General features: G+C 38.2%; 1 protein-coding gene across 4 annotated transcripts in view; it reads right to left on the bottom strand.

Moving 5' to 3' along the window:
• Positions 1-3342: 3342 nt before the first annotated feature.
• Positions 3343-24606, bottom strand: part of plekhf2 (pleckstrin homology and FYVE domain containing 2) — a 44562-nt gene continuing 23298 nt past the window's right edge. For all 4 annotated transcript variants that reach the window (XM_043688026.2, XM_087986549.1, XM_043688027.2 and 1 more), the window contains exon 2: positions 3343-8214. In XM_043688026.2, coding sequence (XP_043543961.1) covers positions 7460-8206 — 747 coding nt within the window. In that variant the 5' untranslated portion in view covers positions 8207-8214 and the 3' untranslated portion in view covers positions 3343-7459. The remainder of the gene's footprint in view (positions 8215-24606) is intronic.

The following is a 24606-nucleotide window of genomic DNA, read 5'->3' as shown; positions in this document are numbered from 1 at the left end:
TACACAGGAAATGGCAGAAACTTTAGCAGCATCAACATGCAGAGGGATCTCGGCGTTTAGGGAAATGTGGTTGTGTAAGCAGCTACACAAGTGGATAAGATGGTCAAAGCGATATATGGCATGCTTACCTTCATCGGTCCAGGCATAGAGTATAAAAATTGACAAGTCATATTGCAGTACATACAACTTTAATTAGGCCATATTTGAAAACTTATACACAGTTCTGGTCACCACACTAACAGAAGAATGTGCAGGCTTTGGACAGGGTACAGAAATGGTCTACCAGGATGTTGCCTGGTTTGGACAGTATGATCTATGAGGAGAGATTTGTAAACATATCAAATGTGTCCATTGAACAAAGAGTGAGAGGTGACCTGATAAAGGTTTCCAAAATTATGAGGGGCATGGATAGAATAAATAGTGCCTTTATCCCAGGGAGGAAATGTCAATTACTGGGGATCATAGGCTTAAAGTGAAAAAAGGAAAGTTTAAAGATTTGAGGGGCAAATCTTTCTTTAAACACAGCAGATGTTAAGTGCCTGAAATGCATTGCGAGAGATGATGGTGTAAGCCAATACAATAGCAATGTTTAAACGGCATCTTGACAGACATATGAATAGGCACAGAATAGAGCGCTATGGACCACGTAGAGGTAAAAGGTTTTTAGTTTGGAAATGAATTGTGTCGTTGCAGTCTTGGTGGGTTGAAGGGCATTTTTCTTATCTTTGTTCTTTGAAACTCAAGATAATTCACTCAAATTTTTCACCTTTCATCACAAAGGCTGAAAGTAAAATCAATTAGAAAAGTAGCAGGAATGGTTTATTTTCCATATAATTTGAAAGTGACAATACCGACAAAAAAGTTAAAAAAAACTCGAACACCCTAAATCCAAAGTCGCTTTCACTGACATTAACATTTTAAAAGGACCATAGCTGACAGAAATAGCTCCAACAGTCAAATGGATATTTTTTCAATATTGTAACTAGAAAGCACAATCGCTGTGCACACCCGTTGCTTATTCCAATAACTACAAACTAATCTCAGGCTGAAGAACATTCACCATCTGTTTCCCGTCTTAGCCATGAAATGATTGCTTCCTTCACAAGCAAAGCCAACCTCCATGCAGAAGCAATGACTAGCCACAGAACCAACAATGTCCAGTAAATACTGAATCAAATTTATGACTCATATTTCCACTAGTACTTTCTCTTGTATTCACTTCTGCGATGTGGACATCGCTGGCTAGGCCAGCATTTACTGCCTATTCACAAGTGCCCTGGACAAGGCAACACAGAGTTGCCGTCCTGGACTACTGCAGTCCTTGGTTGGACATATACCATTACTTGTTAGGAAAGGAGCTTTAGGACTTTGTCTAGACCAAACTAACTGCAGCCAGTTTTATCAACAGAGTCAGGTTGCCAGCTAGCAAAAATATTTCCAAAGTTCCACTTCTAACAGCAGCAATCTATAGCTGCTTAAGCTAGAGTCTTTTTACTGCTATGTCAGGTGTCATTTTTGCCAAAGAAAATCGAATACAAAATATTTTTAACAATTCAACTTGTCGGTCTAAAATCGCACAAATATAAAAGTCAACCCATCCATTTTCACCATGTTAGCTTTGGCAATTCAAATCAGATTTCTTGAGGATTTTTATGCTTGCTGTTGGATTGCAAAAACATTATTACTCAAAGCTCAGAAAATTGAATGTTTGAAGGCACTAAAACATACCAATTTTATAATGTCTTTGAAGTCTTATTTTAGACTTGGAGCTGCTGCATTTTTAATGTTTCCAAATGGACTACATAAAGCATGTTTAAGTTGTATTAAAATAAACTTTTCTTTTTTTAAAAAAATGAAATATTAAGTTATTATTGACATTTGTAAAATATTTATATTCTAGAAATTTTATATCCTGATTCACACTTGAGGACTGTGGCTTATTTCCAACCCAATCATGCATTTGACATGCTGATCTCTAAATTTAATGATAACTAAATTTGCCGACTTAATTTCATATTAGTCTTCAAAATATCAGCAAAGTATGAATAATTCATACACAACATAGCAATGTAATGCTACTGTGTCCTCTTAAAAGCAGTGGGATTTTTTTCAAATTAAAGACTCTATATAAATGTTAGCAGCATGAAGCATAACAAAACCTTGTTGGTAATACTCCACAGAAGGTGCAACAATGATTCTTCAGGTCTTCACTATGAAAGCATGTTAAATTTTACTAACTCTTCCAACCCCACCATAATGTAGTGCAACCTACTAAGTAATGAAGAGCATTACGAATGACAAGGTTAACTTGATATGTAACTTTTGTCTGTGGGGCCTTTACTGAAGTGCCTTCTATCAACAGAGAAGCATCAGAATAAATGTTGCATCCTGATCCACAAATACTCCTTGGGCTGTTGAGTATTTCCAGCACTTCTCATTCACCTGAGTTCACAACTATTAACCTGAACACGAAGTGTGAATTACAGGGACTCGAATTGTTTTAAAGCTATATCTAAATTTTACCATTTGAAACAATTTCTAGTTTTTCACACAGCGTGCACATATGAAGTCTGATTAAAACAAAGTAAAATAATTAGATTAAGGATATGCCCTGGTGAAACCCAAATGATTTGATTAGATTAGATTACTTACAGTGTGGAAATAGCTCCTTCAGCCCAACAAGTCCACACCAACCCTCCGAAGATCAACCCACCCAGATCCATTCCCCGACACTTATCCCTTCAACTAACACTACGGGCAATTTAGCATGGCCAATTCACCTAACCTGCACATCTTTGTGACTGTGGGAGGAAACCGGAGCACCCGGAGGAGACCCACGCGACACGGGGAGAATGTGCAAACTCTACACAGACAGTAGCCCGAAGCGGGAATTGAACCCGGGTCTCTCATGTTGTGAGGCAGCAGTGCTAACCACTGTGCCACCGTGCCGCCCCTAATGGTTGTGTTCTTGAGGATTAAAATGACAAATGTTTCAAATGTTTTACAGCACCACTGCACTTTGAAAATTGCAGTCCAATGGACAGTAGAGTGATCAGTTTGCTTCAAATGACAAGTTTATAATTACAAACATAGTTTCTTCCCCGCACAATATGGGATAAAGCTTTTTGTAAACAAACCATACTGAAGAAATTTTTCACTCACCTTCCAAAAATGTTACACAAAATGTGAACTGGCAATTTGACATTTAGTGTAGGTACCACTTTCCTTGCTGAATAGGAATTGGTCTGATAAAGAAATCACCGATTGTCATAGGAACACAACTGTTTACTTTGAAAAACTGAGATGCCAGAAAAAATGTGCATCAAGATCTGAACAATTACAAACAGTTAAGAGAGTTTATTTTTAAAGACAATTTTAGTTGTATTTCATTACATAATCTGCCCTAAATCATCACTTCATAACTTGGTATTAGTGTCAGATATCCACTAAAAGTATTTTAAGTAATGCAATATTTAACAAAATACATCCGTTACAAAGTACTAAGCCCTTTCAAAAAGATTAAAGTTTACACATTAATAGTCAACACCAAAACAAAAATCTACATCTCAGACTTAAAGATGAACTGAAGGAATTCTACACCAACATATACAAAAGGAACAGCTTGCACAAATATTTTAATCATTAACTGCAGATAATATACATTTAATCGTGTTTAATTCAGACATTTCACCATCAAACTCAGTGCAGTATAGTGCAAGCTTCTACATTTGCAAGGAAAAGCCTGAATGCAAAAGATAATGTCACATTTACACTTTTTGGAAAATTCTTATGAAGCAACATACTTTGTCAGCAAAATAAAGTGCCAATTTTGAAAAAGTACATTTTATAGAAAAATGGTACATCTTAACAAAAGAACTGTAGATAAAGTATTTTTTTGAAAAAAGCCATTCCTTTATATTACAGAATACCTGTAGGATGCAAGCCAAAGGACAGGATAATAATCTAACTCCTTTTGAAAATCTTTCTTAAATTTATGTACCCTTTGTACACTGATCTTTCCTGAGGGAGAGTTTGGAAAGATTAAATTTTCAAACTGTAGTCATCTTATTATTTTGCATAACGAAGTAAAATGACTTCCTTGGGCAACTCAAACAGATCTAGTGTACAGAAAATTAAACTTAATTTCTCTTGGGTGCAAGTTGCTTTCTTTCTCTCTACTTCAACAGCTGAATGCACAAGAATGAGCATGGAAAATTGCATAGATTTTCTATTGACATTCCATTTAATTCAGCTGATAAGTAACTGAAAATTTTGAATTGAGAAAAGTTGTTTCTTAGGTTTCTAAATCAATACAAACTTCAAAAAGGTCAGCTGGCTTAATGACCTCATGCTGTCATATTTCATATACAAAGAACTCAAAATACAACAGCTCCATCAAAAATTTAATCCTCAATGTAACTGCTTAACAACTTTGAAGTCTAGAAACCTCCATAAATCAGAACAGGACCTTAATAAAAGTTGCATATACTAAATGCAATATTCAACTGAAGTTGGGGGTGAGGAGTCATCTCAATTTGATTTAACAGATCTGGTCACAGAATCAATAATCTAAACAAAAACCCTCTCAGATAGATTAACACCATTCACAAGGTCACTGCATACAAGCACAGTTTGAGACATTTACAAGCTCAATTACAGTCCATTAGGAGCATCAGCCAAATGGAACTCAGCAACTTTCATCAAAACTTTTTTTGTATTTGCATGGGTATCAAACTGGAGACAAAAAGTATAATTCCTGCTACTTTAAAAAAGTTACGTCATTGCTGAATAAATATAGTGATTAAAATAAAAAGAGGTTAAACAGTGCAGTTAAGTATTAAAATAATTATATTTCACGCTACTCCACATTACTAATTAACCAACCAAGAAGAATAAAACATACTCCACCAAAAACACAAGACAAAGGAACAGAAGGATCTAAAGTCACTCTTATCAAAAAAGAACCACCAATTTAGCAGAGCTCAACTTCCTCCAAAAATGTTGCAATAAAAATTTGGATTTTGCCAAGTGTCACAGCTGATTGTTTTTCTCTTAATACTCATTTCTCAGTTTAAAATACTATTTGGTGCAGCAGATGGAAACCCACAATACTATCCATCAAACCATTTTTACTGATCTTTTGTATAAACAAAAGTGGTTTCTCAGTGGGTCAGATGTAAGACACAGTAACAGAGTATGGTTAAAGCTGTGGCTTTAAGGACAAGATAAGATCTGAACAAATCTAATGTGATTTGTTGCTGCACCTTTGATATTACCACAAAATGAACCACACTACAAGAGTGGATAATTTCAGTTTCCTGGCACTGGACACCACTACAAAAGACTAAGCTTATTCACTAGAATTAGAACTTAGGAAATAATGGAATACTGCTTCTGCTTATGTTTGCTTTTACAAATGCTTTACATCATGAAGATAGCTGCTTCATATCAAAGTTAGTAAAAAAAAATTCATAAGCCGAAGGTCAACAACCTTTCCAATACACATTCACCACAAACTTGCATCCTGCACCATAGATGGCAATACAGCTATTAGGGTATTATTCAAATTTAATTTAGCTTTTTAAAATACGCTGATCGAATCAGGTTTACAAAAGGGAAAGCCAAAGATGGACGGTTTTGTACAGGACTATGCCCCTGTTACCAGAAAAATTACACTTATCGAGATAGCAATAAAACTTTAAAATTTAACCAGTGTACAAAGGGTTTGCTTCCTTGTAACACACTTTTGTCAAGGCACTACATGGTCGAAGGAATTCTCATTTCCAGTTTGCTGCCTCCTCTCCTCCAGATTCCCCTGCCAACTTGCTCGCATTCATGAATTTGTTAACGATAATCAGCTAATTACATTTATTCACTGCTTCTGGAATATTAAAACAAACCTGAATGCCAGGTTTTAGTGACCTTCTAGTAGAACCCAACTAAATAAGTGTTTCAGTAACTGAAATAATCTGTGCATTTTAAAAAAAATGTTTTACCAAATTTAATTACACCACAGAAAATAATACGTAACATGGTATTTAGTCTTACTTCTGCTTTACTACAAAAGTTGGAATAGAAACTCCTCAGCCAAACTGATAAGAAAATTGTTACCATACCAGTCACTGGAAATCACAGTACTCCAAATGTGATCATGCAATTCAGATTTCCAATGGGCAATAACAGTCTTATTGGCCATACATACTGACAAATGGTTTGTACTTGACCACGTGAGAAAGCAAATAAATTAAATTCTCCAATCATGCTTTTCAGTCAGTTAATATACTGAGACTTTGTTGTTAATTCTATGGAAGTCAATAACTACTTCACTCTACAGATGCTACCTGAATTAATTATTTCCACAATGGTCCACTTTATTTCAAATTTCCAGCAACTGCAGCACTTTGCTTTCCATAAACTGTTTTTGTATTCAATGTGCTGCGCAAATAAAAGATTAATATCAAGTTCCAGCTCTTTTCCTAAAGAGTTAAAAATTTGGTAGCGAAGCTGGAACAGGCTATGTAAAGGAGAGGGGAAATTACCTTTTAAATGTAACCTGGACTATCTGAATTGCATTAAAGAAACACAATTCATAAAGTACTCCAGAATAAGAGAGATTTCTCTACAATGTATTAACTGATACTTAGTCAGGAATAAAACTGCTTCCCAAAATAATCTTTAGTAAGCTCAATACTATTTGAAAGAATGACTTCAGACTTATTTATGAAACATACTATCCTACCATCTGAGGGAAAGCTTCATATAATGTGATTTGATTTTTGAAATTAAACAAGATATTTAGGACATGACAAGAGATTGGAAAGGAAATCTACAAATTTGCAACATAGAACATTTCCTTCATTAAGGTCCCACCTAGATGTGCAAGATTAAATTCAACTTGTCTGCATTATTTATGTCAGACATTTAGTTTTGATTTTGTACAAGCCACTGCCCTAATTACAAAACTTCAAAATTCTTTTTAAATCTGGCCAATATTGACATTTGACAGTGACGTACAACTGAACTTTCATCTGGCCCAATCTGAATATTCTTTCCCCACTTTTAAATCAAAATTGCTGCATCCAGCCATGAACATTTACTGTACTTTCAGTAATAAATGAAATTTCTAATTTAAAATATTTGGGTGAACAGACAGAATAATGTAAATGGAACACAGCAAGATTTATTTATTTTTGTGCAGCCAGGAAGCAAATCAGTTAAAAATTATGATTACAAACAGTCAAGAATTATATTTTTCAACCAGCATGTGTTTCAGCAAAAGACAGAGTACGAACCATGAGTATATCCAACATTTAGGCACAAGTTTCGTATTAAGGTTTGTCGGTATAACTTATGGCTAATTGTCATGGGAGGACATTTATGTAAAGTTAATTCATCTCAAAAGCAGTTCATTTGAAGTTCTACCCCAATTATTTAAATACCAAAGCTGACATTTCACTTCTTAATCACTGCTGTCTTCATCATCATCTTCATCTGATAAATTTCTAGGGGACTGGAGGGAGCCACGGTAAAACTCAGAACGATTTGGCAGAGTTGCAGTCAGCTGGCCAGTAGAGAGCAGATCATAGCAGAAGGAGCAGACACGCACTGGTTTGGAGGATTGGCTGGGAAGAAGAAATCGTTTTTCTGAACAAGGCCCACAAACGACAAATCCACATTTTCGGCAATGATGTCGACGGCTGACTGGTGTGAATTTGACTTTCTGGCAACGCATGCATATATTTGCCTCTGAATCAGGCACCCAAACAGCAGCATGCTCATTACTGGGTACTTTCCCACTTTTTGACAACAAATCAGTAACACACTTGTTAATATGATTCATCCATTCAGATTTCTCAGTGGCAGTAGCAGCATAAACAGCGAAAGATTTAGTTGGTGTCTTAATAAGCCAGCCATTACGCAACTCACCATCATCTTCAATGGAATCAATTGTAACGTTCTCCAATGGAATTATATGCTGCTTGTTGTACTTTTTCTTTTGGATGACAATATTACCATAAACAAGAATGTCATTGAATAGGAAAAATTGCCTTGCTTTCGGCTTCTTTCGACAAAGCTTTGTAAGAACACCCTCGCCTATAAGTACACGACCCGGAATAGTTAGAGGTTGGCCAGCTGCTCCAAAACAACTCTCAACCATGCCAATGCGGCGAGCATTTGCCTCACTGTTTGCTAAACGGTCCACCATCTTGCTCTCTGTAAGGGAGAAAGACATGAATTACATGGCATATTTAGATAGAACTAACATTTGGCTAGGGAAAAAACTAAAATAACTGATCTTTACCGTGGACAAAACGATTAAAAAATAATTACAATCTATAGCATCCACTTCTACAGCCGAGGCATGTACCTACATTACAAGACAAGTAGGAATAAGTATTATAATGCAGATGAAAGAAAAAGCTACTGAAGTATATCTGGGCAGTATATAACTCATTTGCCATTCTTTCATTAAATTCAAAGATTGTTCGGCAATTAAACACAACTAGAAACATGATGGAATCAGAACCCTTAACACTGTTTAAAACTAGACAAATATCCATGGAAGAAAGAATAGAAAGGGAACAAGTGGATAGCTCTTTTAGCAAGTTGGCATGTTTGACAGTCTAAATTATCTCCTTTTGCTCTATAACTGTATCAACTGAATATCAACCATACATTCATAATCATTAGTTATTTGATTTACACAATCAATTGTACAAAATTAAGCTTTGGATCCTTAATTAGCTGTAATGTACAAACTTGATAGTTTCAAAGTCTTCATCTAATCTTACATATGATTTGGTAGCATTTAAAATACATTATCTGTCCAAATTCTTAGCCTTCCTCTCAAATATAATAGTGGACTCAAAAATCTGCTTCAAAAGCTGTGTTCAAAATTTTAGTCTGTGCATTCTAGTCACAACTTATATTTACATCTGTGCTATCAAGTGTAGTTAGACATCAAACCATTAAAAACTATTAAGAGCATTTGGTCAAATGTTTTGTCAGAGAGGCAGAAGTTAAGGAGCATCTTAAACAGGAACAGTGAGGTACAAAGGAGATATTTAGCATGGAACAAATATTTTAAACAACTCTCAGTATGAGCGTCGGTGGCTAGGCCTGCATTTATTGCTCATCCCTAATTACGCAGAGGCCAGTTCAGAGTTAACCACATTGTTGGGTGTCTGGAGTCACATTTAGACCACTTGCTTACTCCAACTGATAAAAGTGAACTATTGTGCGAATGGTTGTGCACATGTGGGCTTTCCTTAATCAGAGGGTAAAGGCCCTGCTTCTGACTAGAAATTCAAATTCTTCTTTTCCTCTTTCACACATTTATCTTATCTCTTTAAAAGTTATTATTCAATCTGCTAATGTTTCCCCTTTAAAGGAGGCATTTCTCTGCTGATAACTCAAATATCTCATTTCACCACTTGTCTGTTACTAAAACAGAAGACTTCACGAATTCACTTTCACCTTAAACTCTGTTTCTCTCTACAGACAAATCTGAACCATTGAGTATTTCCAGAATTTTGTTTCTTTTCAACAATTCACTTCAGCTTAGCTGCTGGATTCCAGTTAAGCATATGCATCCCATTTTGTTACAGTCATCTGCAACACCTGTAACTTATCACAAGTGTGATGTGGGTTTTCTACAGCAGTTGGGATTAACAATGAGGACATTGATAAAATATCAGCAAGCACTGTATTTCAAATAAGCAATTACTTTGTGACAGAATTAATTTGATGCGACTCTTTGAAAACACCAACTCTCAACAAACGGATGCATTTTTCAATTAAAATACAAAAGTACAGCACATAAATCCTTCAAACTCACCATATCTGCACTGATTATAATGTCAATCTAACCTCAATTACCTGTACTTGGTCCATAACCCTCTAACTTCATGTGTCTAAATGCTTCAACTTTGCTATTACCTCCTTTCCTGGTAGTATGCTCTAGGCACCTATGACCCCAAGTATTTGACATTTTTGCTTGCTCCCCATCCATGCCTCCTTTTACATACTTCTATCAGGTCACCCCTCAGCCTCCTAAACTCTAACAAAAACAATCCAAGTTTGTCCAAACTTTCCTTATAGCCAATGGGCTCCAATCTAGGCAACTTTCTGGCAAACTGCCTTTGCACTCTCCAAAGCCTCCACAGCCTTCCTATAAGTGTAGTGACAAGAACTACACCGTATTCCAAACGTGGCCGGATTCAAGTTTTATACTGCTGCAACATAACTTGGCAATTTTTACTTAACGTTTAATGGGACTAACCTTTTTAAAGAGTTAATAGAATAGGTGGTGATGCTCCAGTCTCCAGTTTACAGGCAAACCATTGAAATTAAACAATCCTTGCCAAGAGTTGAGATTTACTATTCAAAGCAATTAGCATTCAAGGCTAGCAGAACATGCTCATAGCATGCTGCTTTAAAATAATGGGACTCATTTCAGCCAAGTGGAAAGTACATGTTAGGGAGACCAGTAGCAGCCTTAATCGGTAGTTCAACTGACCAATCCTTGACATAGGTTAAGTTCCAGGGTCCAGCCGAAACAAGCACGTTCTGCTAGCCACTGCTTCCAGTTCCAGTTTTCCAAATAGAATCAATTCAACACAAATTATTTAATGGGAAATGGGTATTGCCATTCCCAGTTAACTGAGGCAGTGGTTGTGATTCATATCCTTGGTCAGCTGCAAGGGCAGGTGAATGCAACACACAGCTTGCTCTATTAAACATTTGAAGAAAAAACCCTGCAACTGCAAGATCACACAAAACTGCACATGTAAACATTTCTAAATTGCGCACTGCAGACTTATGCCAACATAAAGAAATCCATGATAGAATACATAGGAAAAGTACTATTCCCAACACACTAGTTTCAAGATGTTCCAAGGAGGAGGAAATGGCCTCAGTGAGTTTCATGTCACTGGGTAGTATCGGAAGTTTAACTTAAAGCTCAGACAGAAGTGGTGAGTGGATGGTGCATCTCAACATCTTCCAGAGGTCCTCTATATCACGGAAGCAAACATTCAGCCAACTCAATTCACTGCACAAAATACAGATTACATACAATCTCTAGTGTGGAAGCAGGCCATTCAGCCCATCGAGTCCATACCGACCCTCCAAAGAGCATCCCTCCCAGGCCCACCCTCTGATCCTCGCCCTTAACATTGTGTTTCCCATGGTTAATCCACCCAGCCCACACAGTCCTGGACACTACAGGCAATTTAGCATGGTCAATCTATCTAACCTGCACATCTTTGGACAATGGGAGGAAACTGGAGCACCCCTGAGGAAACCCACCCAGGCACAGGGAGAACTTGCAAATTCCACATAGACAGTCGCCTGAGGCTGGAATCAACAGAAGGAAATTAATAGGCTTCCAATTCCAAAGCATTAAAACTGAAAGCACATTAAACAAGTGGCAACCTGGTGACACAAGTATAAAATTGGTTGGAAGGTAACACCTTCAACACATTATCTGGGCTGACACCAGTTGTTAAAGTTCACCTGAGAATGCAACTTTTAAAAAGAAGTTTTGTGATTTACGTATGAAAGAAGTGAAACTAACACGGTCATTCCAACAGATGAGAGACTTAAACAATCAAGGTATTTTTCAATGTATAATTTCAGTTACATCACGGTAAACTTTTGCTATAAATTCTGTGTCTTACAATTGTGTACTCCACAACCACCTGATGAAGGAGCAGTGCTCCGAAAGTTCATGCTTCCAATTAAACCTGTTGGACTATAACTTGTTGTTGCGAGATTTTTAACTTTATACACCCCAGCCCAACACCAGCATCTCCAAATCATGACCTCATCAATGTTGAACACTACATACCTACATTTACTGATGGCATCAACTTAGGCAATATAACAGTGTAAATATTGTCACTGGACAATGAGCACTTAAATGAAATTACAAAAATGTGACAGATGGAGATTAATGTAGTTGAGTAAGAGGATAATCCTCTGCCTCAATTCAACTTCCCATCATTCTCCAATTCTGAGACCAAAAATCTGTATTGATCTATTCCTAACCCTTTTCTATGTCCCTAACCAGCACAGACAATTCAGTCTTGAACGTGCTCTGATGTTCAGTTGATTATGTCTCAACTGATCATACTTCCAACTATCCACTTTAGTTCCACAACCCTGAAAACAATCATCAGGAAAATGTGACAATCTCAATTTGAAGTTTTAATTGACCAGTTAGCAAAGACATTTTCTAGTGGAGAAGGTTCCTAATTTTCACAACCCTCTGTTGGAAGAAATACAATTTGGCATGGTCCTCAAGGAGGATGGCTCTATTTTTAAGGTGCTATCCTTTGATCAGACCTTGCCAGAAGGGGAAATCATTTATCAATTTACCCACCAGTCATAAACACACAGAAGATGTAGGAATAGAAGTAGGCTGTTCAGCTCATTAGGCCTGCTCTGTCATTCACGAGATTATGGCTGATCTGATCATCATCACCACCATTTTCCTGCATTGTTCCCCAAAGGTAATTCCCTTACTGATTAAAATTCTAAACCTAAAGTATAGTTAATGACCTCAACAGCCCTGTGCAGTAAAGAATTCCAGCATTAACTTAACCTCAGAAATACAAGTGAGACAGAATTGCATATTAAATGTGTAATCCCTTATTTTGAGATTACATCGTTTGGTTAAACAACATCTCTGCATCTACTCTATCAAGTCACCTAATAATCTTGTATATTTCAATAAGGTCACATCTCATTCTTCTGAATTCCAACAAGTAGAAGCCTAACTTATTCAACCTCATTGGAAAATCTCTTCATACATGAAATCAACCTGATGAACCTTCTCTAGACTCTCTCCAATCCCAGTACATCTTTCCTTCAAGAAACTGTTTACAGTACTTCAGCTGTGGTCCAACTTCAGCATAATTTTAGCAAGACCTCATTTTTATACACCATTCTCTTTGAAATAAAGGCCAACAATCCACGTATACTCCCCAATACTAATTCAAATTGGATGCGACCTTGTGATTCACGCAGGTTCTCCCACATGTAGTGCAGCTTTCTGCAGTGTTTCACCACTTCAATAATATTCAGCTTTTCTGTTCTTCCTGCAAAAGTGGACAGCCTCAAACTTTGCCACATTATTTTCTGCCATGCTCTTGCTCACTCAACCTGTTTATATCCCTCTCTAGACTTCTGGATCCTCACTACTTGCCTTATTGTATTATCTGTTGGCAACAGTACATTCGCTTTAGTCATACAAGTCACCAATATAAGTTATAAATAATTGTGCAATGATCCCTGTAGCGCTCTACTAGTTACAAGTTGCTATCCTTTAAAATCCCCCATTTATCCCAACTGTCTATTAATTAGCCAATCCACTATAATTGCTAATATACAAGCCCCATCACCAAACGGGTAATTTTATTAAATTGCCTTATGTCCAGTATAGGAGAAAGTGAGGACTGCAGATGCTGGAGATCAGAGCTGAAAATGTGTTGCTGGAAAAACGCAGGTCAGGCAGCATCCAAGGAGCAGGCGAATCGACGTTTCGGGCATGAGCCCTTCTTCAGGAATGAGGAAAGTGTTGAGGAAAGTGTCCAATATATTAAAAGTTTTCCAAGGATCCAAATATCAGCTGGATCCTTTTTGTCACTGCTGCTTATTACCCTCTCAAAAAACTGTTCTGTTTGTTGGCATGATTTCTTCACGAAATCATGCTACTCTGCTTGCATTTATGTTCTGCTATTATCTAATTTACATTACAGTCCACTTGCCAACAAATGTTAAGCTAACTGGCACAAAATCAAACTACTGGAGAAACTCAGCAGGTCTGGCAGCATCGACAGAGAGAAAACAGAGTTAACCTTTTGAGAAAGGCAGGAAGATGAGATTGATATGTTTAGTTGGCTGGACGTTATTTTGTGATGCAGAGTGATAACAATTCCTCCACTGGCTGAAGTTTCCACGAAGGACCCCCTCATGGGGTCAGGCTGAACCACAAGCAGTTGTCTCTCTCCAATGTGAGAATAGCCCTCTGGTCTGGTAATGACGACAGTGACATTAAAAGGTCACTGGATTTGAAACAAACTCAGTTTTCTGTGTAAAGCATGATATCATATTGGTGCAACTCACACACAAGGACTTTAAGCATGCTTAGATTCTATAAAGTTTTAATATTACCTCAAAGGTCAAACAGTCAAGATACTTTGAATCTATACTCTACAGATATTAAAAATATTAAGACTTTTTCTGTATCCCCTACAAAACCCTCAAATTTATAGGTGGAGCAATCAAATTAAAAAGGAGAATAAAATATTTACAAAGTTATAATCTTTTCCCGATAGAAATAGAGATTCAATTTTCATTAACAAGAGTAAAAAATCTTCCCTGCAGCAAGGGCCGAATATGTCTATCTTCGTAACAGATCTTTGTCAACTGAAGAGGTCATCTGACACAAATAGAATTGATGATACATGTTAAATTTTTAAAGAAGATAAAGCTCTACAAAACTGATTAGCTTGCAATCTTTACATTGAATACACTTTGTCCACTTGCTTCAGTGCTCACTGCAGCAAATATATATTGAAAAGAATACAGCAAATTTAAAAATGTTTCAAACTCAACTATTTGGAAATAATGTTCAGACGAAAGGCTCCTTTTTATTTATTCATGAGATGTGGGCGTTGCTGTATAGGCCAGCATTTATTTCCCCCTCCAATCACCCAAGGGGCAATTAAAGTCAACCACAATGTTGTGGGTCTGTGAGACTCATGTAGGACAGACCAAGTATGGGCAGCAATTTGCTTCCCGAAAGGAAATTAGCGAATCAGATGGGTTTTTCTGACAATCAGCAACGGTTTCTTGGTCACTCGACTCTGATTTTTAAATTCAAATTTCACCATTTGCCATGGCAGGATTTGAACCAGACAACAATGCCTAGGTCTCTGATTTAATAGTCTAGTGATAATACCAGTAAATCAGCGCTTCCCCTAGCCGTAAACATTAACTTCTGCTTCTATTCAAAGATACTGCCTGATTTGCTTAGTATTTAAAATAAATACTAAGGGTTGCTTCCTCTAGCTCTAAATAATAGTAATCTGAAGTAAATGCAAGCGTCAATCCAAATTTTATGTTAATTTGTCAGAGCAGCACAAACTCACCTGTTGACAAAATGTGCCAAATTTTGATTAAGTAGAATTTAGTGAGTAGGTATGACAGGAATTGTGGACATATTAAACATACAGTCCAATATGACACCTCTTCTGAGCAACCAGCATCAACGTAGTTTTATGAACACGAAGTTGACAACCGTTAGTCAAACTTAGACTTTTGATATTGTAAAGAATCACGTGTTCCAAAGAACGGTCATATCAATTTCAAAACATTAATGGCTTATCTCTCCATAGAAAACTGCCAGACTCTAATTGCTCCATATCTTGGATTTTTCACCATTCGCAGCATTTTTCTTTTATAAAAATCATTTGCCTCTTGCACACTTAGATTAAATTCTTTGAAAATGATACATTGCCAAAAGTATAAGCCAGTTGTAAGAATGAAGAGCAACTGGGACTTGAACGAACAGGGCAAGTAATTCATGTCTCCTTAACCAAAACAGATTGAGAGATTGTCAAATCAGCATTGCAAGAATAGAAAATGAAGACAAATTGGAGTAGGGGAATTCAATGTCAAATCATGTACAATCATGTATTAAAAAAACAAAAAAATAACAGGTGGAGTAAGAAACAGAAGTAAAAATTGTTCAATTTTAAATGTGACATTTTTTAAATTGACAATTGAAGCTTCTCTTTATCATGGTTAATGTTCAAAGCCTAAGATTAATAACATTAAATGATACTTAGACTGAAACAGACAAGTCTTAACTTTGTCAGGTTTAGTTCATATCTGCCTCACAAGTGACGCATCTGTATGACAATTAAGGGAAAAGCAAGATGCTATTTGGACATAGCTAACAGCAGAGCAATGCAGGTCATACAGCTTTTGAATTCAGCCTCTCCCCTCAAATTAGAGTCAGAGATGATAAGCACAGAAACAGACCCTTCAGTCCAACTCATCCATGCCGACCAGTTATCCCAACCAAAATCTAGTCCCAACTGCCAGCACCCAGCCCATATCCCTCCAAACTCTTCCTAATCATATACCTATGCAAATGCCTTTTAAAATGTTGCAATTGTACCAGCCTCCACCACTTCCTCTGGCTGCTCGTTCCATACACATACCACCCTCTACATGAAAAAGTTGCTCCTTTCCCTCTCACCCTCTCACCCTAAACTTATGCCCTCTAGTTCTGGACCCACCACCCCAGGAAAAAGACTTTATCCATTTATCCTATCCATGCCCCTCATGATTTTAAGCGCCTTTATAAGGTCACCCCTCAGCCTCCGAAACTCCAGGGAAAACAGCCCTAGCCTATTCAACCTAACCCTATAAATCAAATCCTCCAACCTTGGCAACATTCTTGTAAATCTTTTCTGAACCCTTTCAAGTTTCACAATAGGAAGGAGACCAGAATTGCACGCAATATTCCAAAAGTGGCCTAAACAATGTCCTGTACAGCTGCAACATGACCTCCCAACTCCTGTACTCAATACTCCGACCAATAAAGGAAAACATGCCAAACATCGTCTTCACTATCCTATCTACCTGCGACTCCACTTTCAAGGAGTTTTGAATCTGCACTCCAAGATCTCTTTGTTCAGCAATACTCCCAAGGACCTTACCCAAGATCCTGCTAAGATTTGCTTTCCCAAAATGCAGCACCTCGCATTTATCTGAATTAAACTCCATCTGCCATGCCTCAGTCATCTGGTCAAGATCTCCCATTGTAATCTGAAATAACCTTCTTCGCTGTCCACTACACCTCTAATTTTGGTGTCATCTGCAAATTTACTAACTATTCCTCTTATGCTCACATCCAAATCATTTATATAAATGACAAAAAGTAGTGGACCCAGCACTAATCCTTGTGGCACTCCACTGGTCACAGGCCTGCAGTCCACCACCACCCTCTGTCTTCTACCTTTGAGCCAGTTCTATATCCAAATGGCTAGTTCTCCCTGTATTCCGTGAGATCCAACCTGTCTCTTACGAAGAACCTTGTCGAATACCTTACTGAAGTCCATACAGATCATGTCCACTGCTCTGCCCTCATCTTTGTTACTTCAAAAAACTCAATCAAGTTTCTAAGGCATTTCCCACGGCCTATCCCTAATCAGTCCTTGCCTTTCCAAACACATGCACATCCTATCCCTCAGGATTCCCCCCAATAACTTGCCCACCCTGCAAAATCAGACTCACCGGTTAATAGATTAGATTTAAATTTTACTCTACTTAGTGTGGAAACAGGCCCTTCGGCCCGACAAGTCTACATTGACCCGCCGAAGCGCAATCCACCTGGACCCATTCCCTTACGTTTACCCCATTCACCTAAACTATGGGCAATTTAGCATGGCCAATTCACCTAACCTGCACATTTTTGGACTGTGGGAGTAAACCAGAGAACCCGGTGGAAACCCATGCAGACACGGGGAGAATGTGCAAACTCCACACAGTCAGTCGCCTGAGGCACGAATTGAACCCGGGTCTGGTGCTGTGAGGCAGCAGTGCTAACCACTGATCCACCATGCCGCCCACTATAGTTCCCTGGCTTGCCCTTACCACCTTTCTTAAATAGAGGCACCACATTAGCTAACCTCCAGTCTTCCGGCACCTCACCCGCGACTATTGATGATACAGATATCTCAACAAGGGGCCCAGCAATCACTTTCCTAGCTTCCCACAGACTTCAAGGGTACACCTGATCAGGTCCTGTGAATTTATCCACTTTTATACACTTCAAGACATCCAGCATTTCCTCCTCGGTAATATGAACATTTTTCAAGATGTCACCATCTATTTCCCCACATTCTATATCTTCCATGTCTTTCTCCACAGTAAACACTGATGCAAAATACTCATTTAGTATCTCTGCCCATCTCCTGTGGCTCCACACAAAGGTCGCCTTGCTGATTTTTGAGGGGCCCTATTCTCTCCCTAGTTACCCTTTTGTCCTTAATTTATTTGTAAAAAAAACCTTTGGATTCTCCTGAACTCTATTTGCCAAAGCTATCTCACGTCCCCTTTTTGCCCTCCTAACTTCCCTCTTAAGTGTACTCCTACTGCCTTTACACTCTTTCAAGGATTCACTCGATCTATCCTGTCTATACCTTTCATATGCTTCCTTCTGTTTCTTAACCAAACCCTCAAGTGTCATGCTCCTATTTGGTTCCACCTCCTTCCTCAGAAATTTTAATTTGGTGTCTGACATCGCTTGCTGGGACCGTTTAGCTCAGTTGGCTGATGTGTGCCGCAGAGTGATACCAACAGCTGAGTTTGCCATGAAGGATTTCCTTAACCATTACCCTTGGCTGATATATGGTGGCCCTCAGGTTAAACCAACACCAGTTTTTTTCTCTCTAATGAGAGTGCAGCCCTATGGTCTGGTGCACAATAATCTTAGGAAAGAAAGAAAGAAAAGGTGGAGGGATAGGTTTGTTTTACAAGGCTGTTGCTTGAGGGCTTGAGCTGTATGGAGAGGCTAAATAGGGCTGGGGCTATTTTCCCTGGACAGTCAGAGGTTATGGGGTGACCTTATAGAGGTTTATGAAAGTATGAGGGGCATGGATAGTGTGAATAGCCAAGGTCTTTTTTTAAAACCAGGGTAGGGAAGTCCAAAACTAGAGGGCATCAGGTTTAAGGTGAGAGGGGAAAGATTTAAAAGGGATTTAAGGGGCATCTTTTTCACGCAGAGAGTGGTGCATGTATGGAATGAGCTGCCAGAGGAAGTGATGGAGGCTGGTACAATTACAACATTCAAAAGACACCTGCATTGATACATGAATAGGAAGGATTGAAAGGAATATAGGCCAAATGATGGTAAATGGTTAGGTTAATTTAGGATATCTGGTCAGCATGGACAAGTTGGACTGAAGGGTCTGTTTTTGTGCTGTACAATTCTATAACTCTATTCCCTACACCTACCAGCCTTTCCTTTCACCCTAACAGGAATATACAGTCTCTGGATTCTTGTTATCTCATTTCTGAAGACTTCCCATTTCCCAGCCGTCCCTTTACCTGTAAACATCTGCCCGCAATCAGCTTTTGAAAGTTCTTGCCTAACACAGTATTGTCAAAATTGGCCTTACTCCAATTTAGAACTTCAATTTTTAGATTGGTCTATCCTTTTCAATCACTATTTTAAAACTAATAGAATTATGGCTGCTGGCCCTGAAGTGCTCCCCCACTGATGCCTCAGTCACCTACCCTGCTTTACTTCCCAAGAGGTCAGGTTTTGCACCTTCATCCACATACCAAATCAGAAAATTTTCTTGTACACACCTAACAAATTCCCCTCCATCTGAACCCTTAACACTATGGCAGACCCAGTCTATGTTTGGAAAGTTAAAATCCCCTACCATAACCACCCTATTATTCTTACAGGTAATCGAAATCTCCTTACAAATGTGTTTCTCAATTACCCGCTGACTATTAGGGGCCGATAATACAATCCCAACATGATCACCCCTTTCTTATTTCTCAGTTCCACCCAAACAATATGCCTGAATGTATTTCCAGAAATATTCACCATTAGCATTACAGCTGTACTATCCCTTATCAAAAACACCACTCCCCCTCCTTTCTTGCCTCCCTTTCCATCCTTCCTGTAGCATTTGTATCCTGGAACATTAAGCTGCCAGTCCTGCCCATCCCTAAGCCACATTTCTGTAATTGCTATGATATCCCGGTTCCATGTTCCTAACCATGCCCAGCGTTCCAGTGCGTTCCCTTTCAGGCCTCTTGCATTGAAATAAGTGCAGTTTAATTTATCAGTCCTACATTGTTCTCTGCTTTGTCCCTGCTTGCCCTGACTGCTTGACTCACTTCTTTTCTCAACCTGTCTCAGATTGCTCCAGCTTTTTTTTTTAATATAACTAATGGCAATTATTAGCTTTAACGTTATGTTGGCACAAAAAAAATTACAATGCTCGCAAAGCTAGCAAATTTGCATTAACTAGTCACAACAATTATAGCTTCACAGCTGAGGAAAATGTATTGAAGTATTTCTGTTTTTATATAATTTGTTATTGTTTAGACAGGGAAGGAAAAAGATTTGAATTGTGTGATGTCACCACACGGAAAAACATTACAGCCAATTAAGTACTTTTCAGAAGGGCATTCACTTTATAATGTAGAAAATATGCAAGCCAAATTGGACACAGCAGGGTCCCACAATGAAAGTGCAATAACAACCACAAGTTTATTTTAGAGTTATCAATGAAACTATAAACTGTTAGAACATTGTATTCTTTACAATAGCACATAGAATCTTTTAAGGCGAAAGTGAGTACTACAGATGCTGGAGATCAGAATCAAGATTAGTGTGGTGCTGGAAAAGCACAGGTCAGGCAGCATGCGAGGAGCAGGAAAAATCAACGTTTTGGGCAAAGTCCCTTCGGCTTTTGCCCGATTTTCCTGCTCCTCCAATGCTGCCTGACTTGCTTTGCTTTTCCAGCACCACACTAATCTTGACATAGAATCTTTTAAGTCTACCTAAGAAATCAGACAGTGGCTTAGCTTAGCATCTCAGCTAAAACGTGGTACTTCAGATGGTGTTACGTTTCTTCAGTGATGCACTGTAGCATTAATCTAGACTAGATGCACAAGACTCTTAAATGGAACTTGAAGTCAATTTTGACAAAGACAAGACAGCCCTACCATTGAGCCCAATCTTATTTATGAACTTGACAGTTAACTTATCATATTGATTGTAAACAGAGTTCAAGAACATTACAAATCACATCATAATGAAACAAACTTGTATTAGTTCCAACACAACAGCCACGTACGTTAAGATTTGTTTCTATCCTTTCCATTCACGGACTGTTCAAAATGTATTTAATACTGAGAAACATTGCTGGTTCAGAGCAAAAAACAAAAAGAAAAGTTAACAGCACTACCACCTCAAGAAACATCTGAACAAAAGTACATTGTGCATTAATTCTTGCATTTTCACTGGTACGCTAAAATCTATATGCTAAATAATAATGCCGTTCTTTGAAATGAAATATATAGTGGGTTGAAGCAAAACAATATCTCTATGTATGCACATAAAAGCAGGAATATTAGAAGCTTATACTTAAAATTACTATTTTGGGCAATCAATAGACAGCAATTAAAGGGTTGTCAAGTTTGAGCTATCCAAAGCCAGAAAAGACCCAGCAATGCAATTATGAACAATGGCTTTTTGCACTTAGGTTATGCTCGAAAACAGCATCCAAATATATTATACCAAAAATGGCTGAAATTCTCTTTCTACTACAGACAGGAATGAAAAAAATATAAATTAACAATAAATTGGCTCAAATGTAGAAGGGTGGTGGTGGAAGGTTGTTTTTCAGACTGGAGGCCTGTGGCCAGTGGATTGCCACAAGGTTTGGTGCTGGGTCCACTACTTTTGAACTTTTACATAAATGATTTGGATGCAAGCATAACAGGTATAGTTAATAAGTTTGCAGATGACACCAAAATTGGAGGTGTAGTGGACAGCAAAAAAGGTTACCTCAGAGTACAACAGGATCTTGATCAGATGGGTCAATGGGCTGATAGGTGGCAGATGGAATTTAATTTAGATAAATGCGAGGTGCTGCATTTTAGGAAAGCAAATCTTAGCAGGACTTACACACTTAATGGTAAGGTCCCAGGGAGTGTTGCTGAACAAAGAGACCTTTGAGTGCAGATTCATAGCTCTTTGAAAGTGGAGTCACAGGTAGAGAGGATAGTGAAGAAGGCATTTGGTATGCTTTCCTTTATTGGTCAGAGTATTGAGTACACGAGTTGGGAGGTCACCATGTTGCAGCTGTATACGACATTGACTAGGCCACTGTTGGAATATTGCATGCAATTCTGGTCTCCTTCCTATCGGAAAAATGTTGTGAAACTTGAAAGGGTTCAGAAAAGATTTACAAGGATGTTGCCAGGGTTGGGAGAATTTGAACTATATGGAGAGGTTGAATAGGCTAGGGCTGTTTTCCCTGGAGTATCGGAGGCTGAGGGGTGACTTCTGAAGGTTTATAAAATCACGAGGGGCAAGGATAGGATAGTCTTTTCCCTGGGGTGGGGGAGTCAAGAATTAGAAGGCGTAGGTTTAGGATGAGTGGGGAAAGCTATAAAAGAAACCTAAGGGGCAACTTCTTCACGTAGAGGGTACGAGTATGGAATGAGCTGCCAAAGGAAGTGGTGGAGGATAGAACGATTGCAACATTTAAAAGGCATTTGAATGGGTACATGAATAGGAAGGGTTTAGAGGGATATGGGCCACGTGCTGGCAGGTAGGACTAGATTGGGTTGGGATATCTATTCGGCATGGACGGGTTGAACCGAAGGATCTGTTTCCATGTTGTACATCTCTACGACTCTAAAAACTTCCTTAAAATTAAGAGAAAGCACTTAATACTCTTCAATATGGCGCCAGTATTGATATACTTCGTAATCCTGCTCAGAATACTATCTAATCTTAACTCAAGCTTTAAGATTCTTATGAAACATTAAAAGCAGGATATCAACTTAAAATTTGAGCTTTATTAGTCAGAGTGTTTTTTAAAAAAACACAAACTGGTGGTCTTGATTTTTCTCCAAACTGATGAATCTAGGCTAAGGGTATTCTTTCACTGTGAAAGCATGCAAAGGAATGAGCCACACTGTTGTTGCAAATTTTAATGTCAGGCATTTATTTGCAAATCTCAGAGTCAAAGTCGTACAGCATGGAAACAGACCCTTCAGTCCAACAAATCCATTTTACCTAACTGAGTTACAGCAACTCTCCAGGTTACGAACAAGTTCCAGTTTTTCCGTTGTTCGTAAGCCGAATTTGTGCTTATGTCGGAAGAGATATGGGCTAATTAGTCCACCCATTCGTTAGGATGAAACATTGTACGGAACTATTTTTAAAAATAATTTTTTAAAATGAGGTTGGTTAGTAAATACGGGACGTTCGTAAGTCAGAAGTTCATAACCTGGGGACTTCCTGTGGTCCCACATGGAAGCATTTGGCCGATATCTTTCCAAACCTTTCCTATTCGCGTACTTATCCAAATGTCTTTTAAACGTTGTAACCGTACCTGCATCTACCACTTCCTCTGGAAATTCATTCCACATATGAATCACCATCTGTGTGAAGATGTTGCCGCTAAGATGTCTTTTAAATCTTCTCCTCTCACTTTAACTTATGCTCTATAGTTTTGGACTCCTTTAGCATGGGAAAAAGACCTTGGCTTTTCACCTTATTGATGCCCCTCATGATTTTATAAACCTCTAGCACAAAACATGGAATTGATTAATTTGCTGTTTTTAAACAGTGTATGTACATATGCATAGTTTGTCTCAATAAATTAGTTCAACTATAGATACATGCAATTCTGAGTATTGCAATATTTAGGAATAATACAAATCCATGAAAAACGTACAGCTAAAATAAAGATTCACAAGAATAGTGGTTAGAAGTCAGATAAAGGCAATTTTGAAAAGTTGGGTTTTGTTTTTAAATTATTTTTTAGATCAGATTAGATTCCCTACAGTGTGGAAACAGGCCCTTCAGCCCAAAAAGTTCACACCGACCCTCCAAAGAGCAACCCACCCAGCCCCATTTCCCTACATTTACCCTCGACTAATGCACCTAACACTATGGGCAATTTAGCATGGCCAATTCACCTAACCTGCACACCTTTGTGATGAATCCCATGCAGACACGGAGAGAATATGCAAACTCCACAAAGACAGTTGCCCGAGGCGGGAATTGAACCCGGGTCCCTGGCGCTGTGAGGCAGCAGTGCTAACCACTGAGCCACCATGCTGCCCTATGGAAAAGAAAGGTTTCTAAAACATGAGAATTTGAAACATTAACAGTGGAAATATGTTTCCACTGGTTCGGACAAACAGAGTATATATTATGACTTATTACCATCAAAATAAGAAGAAAGCTCAAAAAAAGTTAATCCTTCAACATACACACCTTGTATGTATATTTATCAAGATGTAAACTACAGGGTATTTAAAAAGGAATGTGTTATAATGGACAAACGAATTCAGGGAAAGGCTGGATATTAAACGCAGAAAACAATGGAAATCACACTGTTCAATCAGCATTTGTGAAAGGATGAAGGAGGTCAATAGGTATGGTCAAAATCAATTAACATTGTTGCTGGGTTTCCAGACTTCACTGCCCCACTTAACCTGGCCATTTTGCATCAGTTTCTGAACCAAAAAGTTAGAAATGGTAATGATCAAAAAAAGCAACTGAAACACTTTTCTTAGAATCATTCACCCAACAGCGGGGAAATTTCTAACAAATATCCTTTGTTATCGTCTTGTCAGATAAATATTTATTCATTCCAGAAAGTTGTCCAAATTTTTGAGCCTGGATTAATACTAGAATTTAACACAGAACTTTATCAAATGTATGTTTTGGGGATAAGCAGGAATTTAGAGGAACCAGATCAGGTTTGATTTTGTTGAATGGCGAAGCAGGTTGGAGGGGGCTATGTACCCTATTCTTGC

This window comes from Chiloscyllium plagiosum, unplaced genomic scaffold, assembly GCF_037043375.1.
Source record: "Chiloscyllium plagiosum isolate Xiang-an unplaced genomic scaffold, Cpla_swu_hap1 HiC_scaffold_4, whole genome shotgun sequence".
NCBI classification, from domain to species: domain Eukaryota; kingdom Metazoa; phylum Chordata; class Chondrichthyes; order Orectolobiformes; family Hemiscylliidae; genus Chiloscyllium; species Chiloscyllium plagiosum.
The sequence above is the reverse complement of the archived record's forward strand: the minus strand, read 5'-3'. Positions and strand labels throughout refer to the sequence as shown.